This window comes from Helianthus annuus, chromosome 5, assembly GCF_002127325.2.
Source record: "Helianthus annuus cultivar XRQ/B chromosome 5, HanXRQr2.0-SUNRISE, whole genome shotgun sequence".
NCBI lineage: Eukaryota > Viridiplantae > Streptophyta > Magnoliopsida > Asterales > Asteraceae > Helianthus > Helianthus annuus.
This window is the reverse complement of record NC_035437.2, coordinates 123509490-123521352: the sequence shown is the minus strand read 5'-3', so window position 1 is coordinate 123521352 and position 11863 is coordinate 123509490. Positions and strand designations below refer to the sequence as shown.

At 35.1% G+C, this 11863-nt stretch overlaps 1 protein-coding gene across 3 annotated transcripts; it reads left to right on the top strand.

The window, feature by feature from the left end:
- The first annotated feature begins 376 nt into the window (after positions 1-376).
- On the top strand, positions 377-4220 carry LOC110940961 (YTH domain-containing protein ECT4). Of its 3 annotated transcripts, XM_035990174.1 has the most exons (9): positions 385-651; positions 1228-1291; positions 1414-1561; positions 1650-1723; positions 1802-2284; positions 2367-2838; positions 2884-2900; positions 2986-3198; positions 3279-4220. In XM_035990174.1, exons 2-9 carry the CDS (start codon positions 1244-1246, stop codon positions 3849-3851), a joined length of 2028 nt encoding a protein of 675 aa, XP_035846067.1. In that variant the 5' UTR covers positions 385-651; positions 1228-1243; the 3' UTR covers positions 3852-4220. The 3 variants fall into 3 exon arrangements, with proteins under 3 accessions (XP_022038220.1, XP_035846067.1, XP_022038219.1); XM_022182527.2 differs by having other exon boundaries at positions 2367-2900; XM_022182528.2 differs by lacking the exon at positions 1228-1291 and having other exon boundaries at positions 377-651; positions 2367-2900.
- The last annotated feature ends 7643 nt before the right edge of the window (positions 4221-11863 follow it).

Here is an 11863-nt window from a genome sequence, read left to right as displayed (position 1 = left end):
GGTGGTGGTGGGGTGGGGTGGGGGTGGGTGTTTAGGTTTTGGGTGGTGATGTAGTGGGTTTAGTTTTAGGTTATTGGACACTTGTCACTCTATAAATCCTTCTTACACTTCTTACAATTAGAAGCTTTTGTAGAATAACTTGACCCATATAATATAATATATTATAATATAATATAATATAATATAGATTTTTATAATTTAAATTAAAATTTTGAAGTCGTTACGACGTCGTAACTATCATACATAATTTCCATCGTATAATACCAAAAAGACCTAGGATTAAAAAAATAACATTATTATTATTATTTCAAAAAAAGATTGTGAAGCTGATACGACGTCGTATATAGGATACTTTGGTCGATTTGTGCAACTCCCCACCACAAATAAGTAAAGGCGTCCATCCAGCGAATCAATCCCTTGTCTCTCTTCTCTTCTTCATCATCAGACATTTTCGTTTTAATTTTCTTTTCTTCCCACCATTTTACTTTCTCTCTCTACAATTCTTATTCTCTCTCCTAGGGTTAGGGTTTCCCCCAAAATTATGCACCACGGCAACGTCTTCAACTCCCTCTGCAAACTCTGCACTTTTCCCCTAATTCAACTCTCTGCTTCCTCCATGGCTTAATTACTTCTCGTTTCTTCTTTCTCAAGGTATACTCCTCTTCTGTTATATGTTATTCGTCTCTATACAGTGATTGTTTCGATTGATTTTGTTCAATTTAATTCTTGATTATGTGTTTTTGTTCCCGTTTTGATGTTCGCTAGGGTTTGGGGGTTCTGTTGTTCGTTATTATTTTTATGATAATAATATGTGAGTCGTGTGTATGTTGATATTTGTGTTTATGTGGTGTTGTGAAAGTTATGATTGTGTTTTTGTTGATGAAATAGAGATTTTAGGGCTTTTATAATTGTACGCTTTTATTATTGTACCCTTGCTTGGTTGATTTTTAATTTTTTTTGTTGTTTTTGGTAGTTTTAGGACCAATTAGTATGTGCAGTTTGAGTTTATTCACTTATTTGTACGTTGTGGACTTTGTATAATGATAATTAGTTTTTTATTTCCTTTTTGACAGCATAAGTTTGAAGCTTTTAGGGTTTGTAATGGTAATAAACAGACTGAGATGTTAAAATTTATGTGGTTATAAAGTTTTCTGGATGGTTTTAACTTTCTATGATTTATGGTAAAAGGTTCATGTGTTTTTGGTTGCACTGCATATGCTTTTACAGCGGTTGCAGTCTTGGAATGGATGGGTATAATGTTCCTGAACATGGAAATCCAGATGCTTACCTGGTAATTTGATAGAGAATGCTAAAACGTATATGCAACTTAGAAAGAAAATCAACGGTGAAATTGAACGTAATATGCTTATGGTTATGATTTTGATGTGATGCTAATGTTTTTTTCTTTTGCAGATTCAAGGCACTACTAACCCTAATTCACAATTGACAATTCCTTTTATCGAACCACTTGAAGCCATGTATAACGAAGGTGCTCCAGAGTTCGTTGTTGATCAGGGCATGTATTATCCTTCTGCTAGCGGTTACGGTTATATTTGTACAGGTAAGTGTTGGATTGTTGATTGTTCGTGTCTTCCTGCACAAGTTGGTGCTTTGCAGGACCTTAATCTTCTTATGTTTTTGTCAAACAGGATTGGAATCGCCTGGTGATTGGGATGACCAACATAGAGTTTTTGGTGTGGATGGTCAGAATGTCCAGTTCATAGTAAGCATATGATCTTATTATATATTCATCTAATTTGGACAAGTATCTGTACTCATGATATTTATCTTTATTTTTCAGGGCGGGCAAACAGAAAGTTACCCTTATGTGTATTATACACCTAGCTATGGATATGCACAGTCTCCCTATAACCCATACAATCCTTACATTCCGGGTGCTATAATAGGAGCTGATGGCTCTTTTGTGGCTGCACAACAATATTACGTTCCCACGTATGAAAACGGTTCTTCCTCACCAGCTTATTTTCCCATGGTTGTCCAACCTGGCACAGAAACTTACACGACCGGCACTACAGACCAGTTCATGGATATGGCTGCATCTACTGCTAATCGGATTGATTCATCAGGTGTCAACAGTAACTCATTGTCAGAAACCGCAACATATTCCATGAATCCAGGAAGAGGTTCTTCAAATCACACAAATGCCCCTGGAAAAGTTTCGGAAAGCTTCAAAAGTAACGATGGACCGAATAAGATAACTGCAACCAGTGGCGGGCTTACTCCTATCACTGGTTCTGTTCCCGCATCATCACAAGCGCTCCAGGTATGACCACTTTGTTTCTCATTTGATTGTTTTTTTTCGTCAGATTTTTTTTATCTATTTTCTGATTTTTATTTTTGAACAGGTTCGAGGTGCACAAGCTATTGATAATCTTCCAAATGGGAAAACTGGTGCTAATAATAACCATCTTAAAAGTACTGTTTCTTCTGGTAATGGTTTATCTAACTTAGCTTCAAGTGATAACGGGCGGGTAACGGTGGATAAGGTTCGTTCGAAGGTACCTTTTGGGAAAACTACCAATGACGTGAATGGAAATCCCAATAGTTTGGGTGAACAGAATCGTGGTCCTAGAACATCAACATCAAGTACTCAGTTGACTGTTAAAGCCTACTCGACTAGGGCTGGAAATATTGACGCCCAAGGAAATATTACGATACACATAGACCAGTATAACAAGGATGATTTCCCTGTTGAATATGCGAATGCAAAGTTCTTTGTTATAAAATCATATAGTGAAGATGATGTTCATAAAAGTATCAAGTATAACGTATGGTCATCTACGCCTAATGGAAACAAGAAGCTGAATAACGCCTATGAAGAAGCCCAAAAGTTGGCAGCAGGGGACCCCAAAGGCTGTCCTATCTTTCTCTTTTTCTCTGTAAGTTGCAGTATTAGAATTTTTTTCTTAATTTAACCACTTGAACTGTTGACAATTCAGTTTAAAATTCTACCGTTATTAATAGGTTAATGCAAGCGGGCAGTTTTGTGGCGTTGCTGAAATGACTGGACGTGTAGATTTTCATAAAGATATGGATTTTTGGCAGCAAGACAAATGGAGTGGAAGTTTCCCCGTGAAGTGGCATTTTGTAAAAGATGTACCGAATCCCCACTTCCGGCACATAATATTAGAGAACAACGAGCATAAACCAGTGACCAATAGTCGTGACACACAAGAGGTTCTTCACATAACTCATTCTTGTTGCGTTCCTTTTTTTTTCATTTTGTGCTTTTGCTCATACTAGTTGGTTATTTGCAGATTAAATATAAGAAAGGTATAGAAATGTTGAAAGTATTCAAGAACTATGCAAAGAAGACGTCTTTACTTGATGACTTCATGTACTATGAGAACCGACAGAAAATATTGCAAGAAGAAAAAGCCCGATTACTAGTTAAAAGCTTTGGCACCCCAGTATTTGTGCCCGTTCTACACCCTCCCCGCAAGCTTACTAATTTCTACGGTTTTGCTTCAGATGAGAAATCTGGCAAGGAAAATGATATAAATACTTCAGACAGTAATAGTGTTGCAAATAATGATAATAGACAATTGGCTGATGAAAAGTCGAATGACGATTTGTCACGCTTCAAGTCGCTTTCTATATCTTCAAAACAGGTAGAAACCAAGCCTGTAGAGAGTGGTGGTGGTGCTAGTGTTTCTGCAGTATCGGCCGAACCTGTCAATATTGTGACTGTCGGGTCAATGCCGGTCAAAGTCAATGGGTTTGGTGAATCTTCTGGGTTTTTGACTGTGGGGACAATCCCACTTGATCCTAAAGCTCTCCAGGTAAAGGAAGGTGGTGTGTCTACAAAAATGGGGAGCAAGAAAGGGTAAAAAAGTCGAATTGTGGTCGTATAGTGGTTATACGGGGTTGCGATTGATATTTTGCATCATTTTAAGGGGAATTGTACAATTTTCAGTTGAGGGTGGTTATGGTAGGTGATAGGGGAAGCTGTTGATTTTTATTTTGGGGGGTGATACTAATCTGAAAAATACGGCGTGTAAACCTTTTGCTCTTTTGTTTTCGCATTGTGTCATGGGATCCCGATATACCCTTTTGCTCTTTTGTTTTTGCATTGTGTCATGGGATGAAGATATACCGATGTTTTTTTTTCTTTCTTTCGTCTTTGTTTGGTTCTATGACTTGCGTGTGTTGCGAAAATACGTTTAATTCAGTTAATATTTTGACTCATGATTTATGTATCTTCTGCTTGTCTCAATCTCACACGTGGATATTCAACATTTGGACAATAGATGTCAACTGTTTTACTATTGCTGTTTCTTTTTTAAATATCTGTTTATGCTTATTGTGACTTAAAAGACAAATCACTTGTGGCATATGTGATAATCAGGTCAGAACAATCACTTTTTTTTTTTTTTTTTGTTAAAAAAGTGATTGTTCCGACTTATTATAGTTATTGCTAGGGATCTTCACGGTTTGGTATTTATGGTTTTTTTTACAAACTCTGGATTAATGGGTGTAAATTTATGAATACTTTTAATGCTTTGCATCTGTTAAAAAATGGTATATCGACTTGCGCTGCACTTTCACTAGAGGTTCTTTTCTTAGACCATCTGTAGTCATAAAGCCCCTTTGTGGGTGTTATGCAACACGTGTCGTGCCACGTCACACAGGGGCTTTATGGGGCATTATGTCACTTAAGACCGTAATCATAAAGCCCATATCCATCATTACCTAATTATTAATTTTCAATTTTTTAAATAATTATAAAACCCTTAACCCTCTCTGGTTGATCAAAGTTTGAAAACCAAACACATATAGCGCCGCTATATGCATGGCGCCACCCACCAATAAATCCCCCATAACGCCGCCAGTCGTGGTGTTCGGTGCGTTATGGGAGAAAAAAATCAAATATCACACTCCACTACAGGGGCGTGGGTAGCAACTACCTGCTTGGGTTACATTACACCGCCGCCGGTCCGGCTAGTGGGGCCCGACGAGTAGTGGTTTGGGTTTGTATAATCTGAAGAGGGAGGTGAAAAGTTACTGTTGGGAGATGAATTTTTTGGGATATTATGGATTTCTTTTGGGGTTTTGAGGAAAATTTACAAGAAAATGATCTAAATTTGTGATATTATGCATCTTGTTGGCTTGGGTGATGAAACAGACGTGGTTAAGAAGAAAAGAAGAAGCAGATGTGATTTTTTTTTATCGATATTATGTTTTTTTTTGGGATTTTATGTATTTTTAAGGGTAATAGTTATTTTTTTTTTATTTTTTCGATTTCGTTAATTTTTTTAAATATTTTAAAATAATATGGTTAATTTAATTTATTTTTATTTGTTTTTTAAAAGAAGAGGGTAGTTTAGGATAGTTGTGCTGAGTTTTTTCCCAAACTAGTGTAGATACAAAAAGTATTTACCTATTTAGGTACTTTGAAAAATATTTACCTATTTGGGTACTTTTCTATATCCATTTAGTTTTTTACCTAATTTATACATTTCTTTTTATTTTTCTACCCAAAGTTAAATTAGATTACTCACAAAATTAGAATCAACAAAAATATGAGTAATTATTTTTTGTAAAAAAAAGTAAAAAATTCTGCAAATATTGAAAAAAAACTGAAAAATTCTACAAAAAAATCTACGAAAAATCCACAAAAAATCTGCAAGAATATATTAAAAAATTCTACAATAATTCTGCAAAGTTAAAAAAAAAATCTGCAAAAAATATTATAAAAAAACATATAATCTACACTAGTTTGGGAAAAACTCCATTTCTTTTTCCGTTTTATTTTCTTTTTATAACCTGAAATTGTCTAGGCCCCGTTTAAACTAAGCTCATAAAAAATAAAACAATAAATTCACAAATTTACACCCCTAAGTTATATCGATTAAGTCATAGTAATCTGGTGGAAAGTTTGATATTTCAAACAAATTTATTTAAACTCAAGCAATTTATAAAATAAAGTTACAAATTTCGAATTTCTTGAAATTTGAGTTTTGAGAAAAGATCCTAAGTATTTTAATTATTTCAATTTTATTAATAGTGATTATTTCTCTAATATTCTGTACGTATAAGTAGTTTTTTTTTATAGATATTAATCCCAAACGAACTACACAATGTGGACCATCAAATCCACCAACTATTTCCCTATAGATTATACGGTTTTTTTTAATAATATTTTTTGCAGATTTTTTTTAACTTTGCATAACTATTGTAGAATTTTTTTAATATATTCTTTTGAATTTTTGCAGATTTTTTTTTGAATATTTGCAGAATTTTTTATTTTTTTACAAAAAATAATTATTCATATTTTTGCTGATTCTAATTCTCCGAGTAATCTAAATTTACTTTGGGTAGAAAACGAAAAAGAATTGTATAAATTAGGTAAAAAATTAAAGAGATATAGAAAAGTACCCAAATAGGTAAATATTTTTTAAAGTACCCAAACAGGTAAATAATTTTTGTATCTACACTAGTTTGGGAAAAAACTCTAGTTGTACCATCAAATTAGATAGTTTAGGGTAATGATTAAAGTGGATGATGTAAGGTCATGGGGTGTACTTTAACATCTAGAATGTTAATGACATGACATGTTAACTAACATTGCAAACCACTTCCTCCTTGTGTTAAAGTGCATTAAATGAGTTATGTGTTAACATGTTAACCCAATGTTAAGAGATTGAATTAATTATTATTTTCCTTTTTAGACAAAAACTCAATGTTAAAGTGCATTAAACGAGTTATGTGTTAACATGTTAAACCATTTTCTTAGAGTAAAACAAAGTAAAACAAGGAAAAAAAGTTGATGTGTCACTTTTAGGTGAAGTTAAGTTAAGTTAAAGTATACTCAAAGATCTAACAGACAAGAATCGATGATTGTTAGAGGAGGAAGGGCAAGTGATCATTTCCCTTATATGCTCTAAATATGCAAGATTATGGTAATACTTTTTCAGAATATTATATTTCTTTCCTACTTTTCTTTGACAACTTTCTCAATCACAAACAAAATTATGACACTAAAAAAAACATGTTTAGAAATGAAGGGTGAAGATGAAAACGAATTTTAGTTTGGCTAGAAAGGATAGGAAGCAATATGCTTATTACATGTGGTAAAATTTAAAAATAAAACGGAAGGGTATTTTAGTCAATTATATTCAATCTTCTCCTTTTCTTCTCTCTCTGTAACTTCAAAACCCACCATTTTCAAAACCCGCAATATTCAACCTTTTCTTCACTTTTTATCTCAATAATCACTATATTATAGTGCGATTTTCGTCATCAATCAATGATTCAAACACCCAATCAACGTGTTATTCAACTTTTTTGAAGAAACCCAGTTTAATTTCATACAATATCTCTTTTTTTCCTGTGATTTGAAGCGAATTATTCAATTCGTTCGATTCGATCACTGATAAGTGTTTCTAGCATTCAAATTTCGTCAATCGTTGAAGAAATCTGAAGAAATCGGCTTCCATCTATGTAAGAAAAAATTTTGAATTGCATTTTTACGATCTGAGTTTTTGAATTGAGTCATTGCGTTTTACAAAGTAATGAAAAAACACTTTTTTTGTATTTTAAGTCTATTGCTTTTTAGAAACAACACATTTTATTGTATTTTTAGTTCACTGCGTTTTAGGTAAAACACATTTTATGTGTTTTCTGCCCATTGCGTTTTAGAAAAAAAGACATTTATTTGTGTTTTCTAGCCATTGCGTTTTTGAAAAAAGACATTTCTTTGTGTTTTCTGTCAATTGCATTTTAGAAATAAAACATTTCTTTGTGTTTTCTGGCCATTGCGTTTCAGAAATAACACATTTCTTTATGTTTTCTGACAATTGCATTTTACAAAAAAAAAAAGGACATTTCTTTGTGTTTTTCAGCCATTGCATTTTAGAAATAACACATTTCTTTTGTGTTTTTTATCTATTGCGTTTTAGAAACAAGACATTTTTTTTTGTTTTTTGTCAATTGTGTAAAAAATCATTTTTATGCTTTTTGTCCATTGCGTTTCACGCATCTGGGTTTTTCATTTTTTTTAAATATAGCAATAGTATACTCGTTTTAAAGATTAAAAAAACGCTCGTTTTTTGGTGCAATTTTTTATAAAAAAAATAATGTTGTATGAAAGAGTTATCAACGTTTAAAAGACGAGGGGAAATTGGAGGAGAGAGAATCTATTGCTTTGGATTGACTAAAATACTATTACACAAACTCACGCGCCTCCTTCTTTTTTTATCAATTACCCATTTAAGCCAAGCCTGTCACACCCCAACCGATGGCGGAAACATCAGGGTGCGAGCACTAAGCGTTCAGATTGCTCATGAGAATTCCATAACACTATTGTTTCAATAAAGATTAATTGATTTTATGCAAATGTCTAACAACGTCATCACAAGCATCACATTACAAACCCAAATCATAAATTGTTTAAATTGTTCAAAAGACTAATATTAACTAGGCGACGTTTCTAAGCATCTCCTAGCTGAATTCCATGCATTCCAAGCATCCTATCAGCCTGCAACATGTATTAAAATATCAATACAAAAGTATAAGCGAGTATACAAGTTTGATAATATAATAATAGATTAAAACAACTCATATCCATATGTAACAGTAAAATAGTTTCAGCCGTGCTAGTGTCGCAGTCCGCGCAGTGATAGCCCAAGTATCCTGATGCTTTAGTGTTTACCCAAGACTCAAGGTAAACTAGAATCCTCCTAACAATACCCCCCAAGAATAATGGGAGAGATGCATCTCCTATAGCGCTACTATTGTTAAGGCGGAGCTATACACTCTGGATTAAACGTCACATAGCACAAAGAGTCAAGAATCAAGAATCACAAGTTTCACATAGGATAGAGTATAAGTTTCAAAGATTCAAGTTTAAGTTTAATAGAATACATGTTACACCCCAAGAGTTTAAAGTAAAAAGGAGATTGAGTATACTCACAGTGATTGCTTAACAGTCGCAACTGTTATTAGATCAAAGGGAGCTCTTTTTAGACTTAGCCTGATTAGATTACAATAGGTTAAGAGTCGGGCAGAGTAACGAGTTTGCATAAGTGTTAAACCAATCACTGGATCAGATGGCTGTCCGATCGGATGGCAATCCGATCGAATTGCCAGTCGGTCGGGTGACTGGTGTGTGAGGGGAAAGATGGCTGCCCGATCGGATGGCCATCCGATCGAGTTAGATACACAAGTGAGGGAATGGGGTGGCTGTCCGATCAGATGGCTGTCCGATCGGGTTGCCACTCGACCCGAGAGTTAAGTGTCTTGGTCTCCTCAATCGGGTGGCCGCTCGATCGGACGGCTATCCGATTGGACCACCGCTTGATAAAAGTTTCCAATATTTTGAGAAAGTTTCTAAGTATCAAAGTTTCAAGGTAAAAGGGCAAGTGTCCCCTGATAGGGTGGCTGTCCGATCGGACGGCTGTCCGATCGGGTTGCCGCTCGATCGGGCGACCCTTGTTCTTGTTTAACATGATTGTAAAATTTCCAAGTTTCTAGATTTACGGTGACGGCACGACACGTATTGAGACAACGGTAAAACCCCTTAGCACCCAAAACTCCGATCGGGTGGGAATCACCCTTGTTCGATCAGTCGTTTGTTTCTAATGGGTTTATGTCGGAATCCGTTGCCATGCTCGTCTTTACCGGTAAGAGCCCAGATCAATACCAACTCTAGACTATTCATCAGATCTACAGTTAGTTTAGAACCGATCTCCACCGAATAAAGTAAAAGTTTGAGAAAAAGATGAAGATACTCAAGTTTTATAGGAAAATTCAAGAGTTAGCTTAGATTTAGGTTAGCTTTAGTGTAAAAACACATGAATCATCTTAGATCTGAGCTAGATCTTGCTTAGAATGACATCACATGTCAGTTTGTACCAACCTCCATGATGACATCACCCTCAAGAACTCAGATTTGAGTGATTTCATGGTGAAAAGTGTGATTTCAAGTGAGAATCACGTAGAGAATGATGTGTAGATCAAGAAAGTACAAGAATCTAGCCTAAAACGTACCGAAATCAGCAAGAGAAGTGAAGAATTAAAGGGTACGTGTGTCTGGTCGAGCAGAGCTGTCACATCACTCAAAATGGTGATGTCTATTTATAGGGTGAGAGTGCATTAGGGCGGTGCAAGGTGGATAGGGTGGTGACCCTTTCGGGTGGTTATCCGATCGGGTGGTCGTCCGATCGGATGGCCACTCTGGACAATCCATCTTTGCCGCGTTCCTGATTTTGATTTGTTTTGTGAGTTATATTTAGCGTTGCGTTGCGTATGGTTTGGGTAGAAGTATCTTATAATTAGATTACATCATAAACACTAAAGTCTCAAAGTTTCATAGATTCCGCCAGTGACAAGGCTCCAGTCTCTCGTTCAACCAAGAATCAAGTTTCACGAGTCTAAGGAGTCAAGCACCAAATAAGTTTCAAGAGTCAAGAATCATAGTTTCTCAAGCATCAAGAATCAAGAGTCCAAGTATCAAGTATCAAGAATCATAAAGAATCAAGAATCAAGTATCTAGTTTAATCATCAAGAATCAAGTGTCTAGATTAAGCATCAAGAGTCAAGTATCTAGACTAAGTATCAAGTCTCATAGTTTAAGTGTCAAGAATCAAGCATCTAGAATTAAGAATCAAGCATCATAGTGTCAAGCATCAAGTATCAACAAGATTCATACCAAAAGTGTCAAAACATCAACTCCATAGAACTACTTGGACCAAAATTGACAACTAATTAGAGGTTCAGGGACTGATCTTGCCAAGTGTCTAAAGTTTAGGAACGCTGGGCGTTACAAAGCCCTTGATTTATCAACTGATTGTCAAGATTACTTCCTAACCTTCTTATTCAAAATAAACTTTCTATTATATCCTGACCATAGAAACGAAATATGCCCCTAATGAATGATTTAGTTGATTTAAGTTGAAATTAACAGCCACAGTTATGTTTGTTTTTATTCTAATAAGAGTACATATATAATAATTGATAGTTAAACTTCTCTATTAATTTTCATATATAAATAGAAAACTTTTGAGACCAATTGTTAATTCACAAGAAAATGTTTTGTGAGTTGAATCTACTCTTTAATTTTGTACAAGTTATTATTAGTGGTGCATAAAAAAACCCAAACCCGAAAAAACCCAGAACCGAGTATTATAAAACCCAGGTATTTTATACCCGAGACCGACCCTACCCATAGGGCAGGAGTCGGGTATGCCTTTCTGTTATTAAACCTGAACCCGTAACCGGGTTTTTAGACCCGTTTTCAACCCGGTTTTTTGAAATATCCGTTTTTGAATAACCAGTAACCAGTTTTTGGAAATACCTGGAACCGGGTTTCATAAATACTCGAACCGGGTTTTATAAATACCCGAACCGAGTTTCATAATAACCCGTAACCGGTTTTTGGAAATACCCGGAATAACCGGTTTTCAAAGCTATATATGTTCATCATCTTATTCAACGCGGTCTATGTTTGTTATTTAGGTGTCATGTAATCTATGTTTTATGAAATAAAAGGGTTTTTATATTATATTTCTATGTTTTATGCAAAAAAATGAATATAAAACCCGATCAATACCCAAACCCGATCCATACCCAAACCTAATCCATACCCGAGACATACCCGAACCCTACCTGAACCCGGAAATAGGGTACTATAATACCCGGGTATTAGAAATCCCGACCCGGACCCTACTCGGACCCAACTCGGGTATTGTTAATACCCGAATTTGAAGAACCCGGTCGTACCCGAAACCAGTTCCATACCCGGAACTGAATATGCAAAATGAAAATGAAAATAATAAATCCACTGGTGGTTGGCAGAGGTGCTATAAAAGGAATTGCCTCCAAGGAAGTCTTATTGATGTAA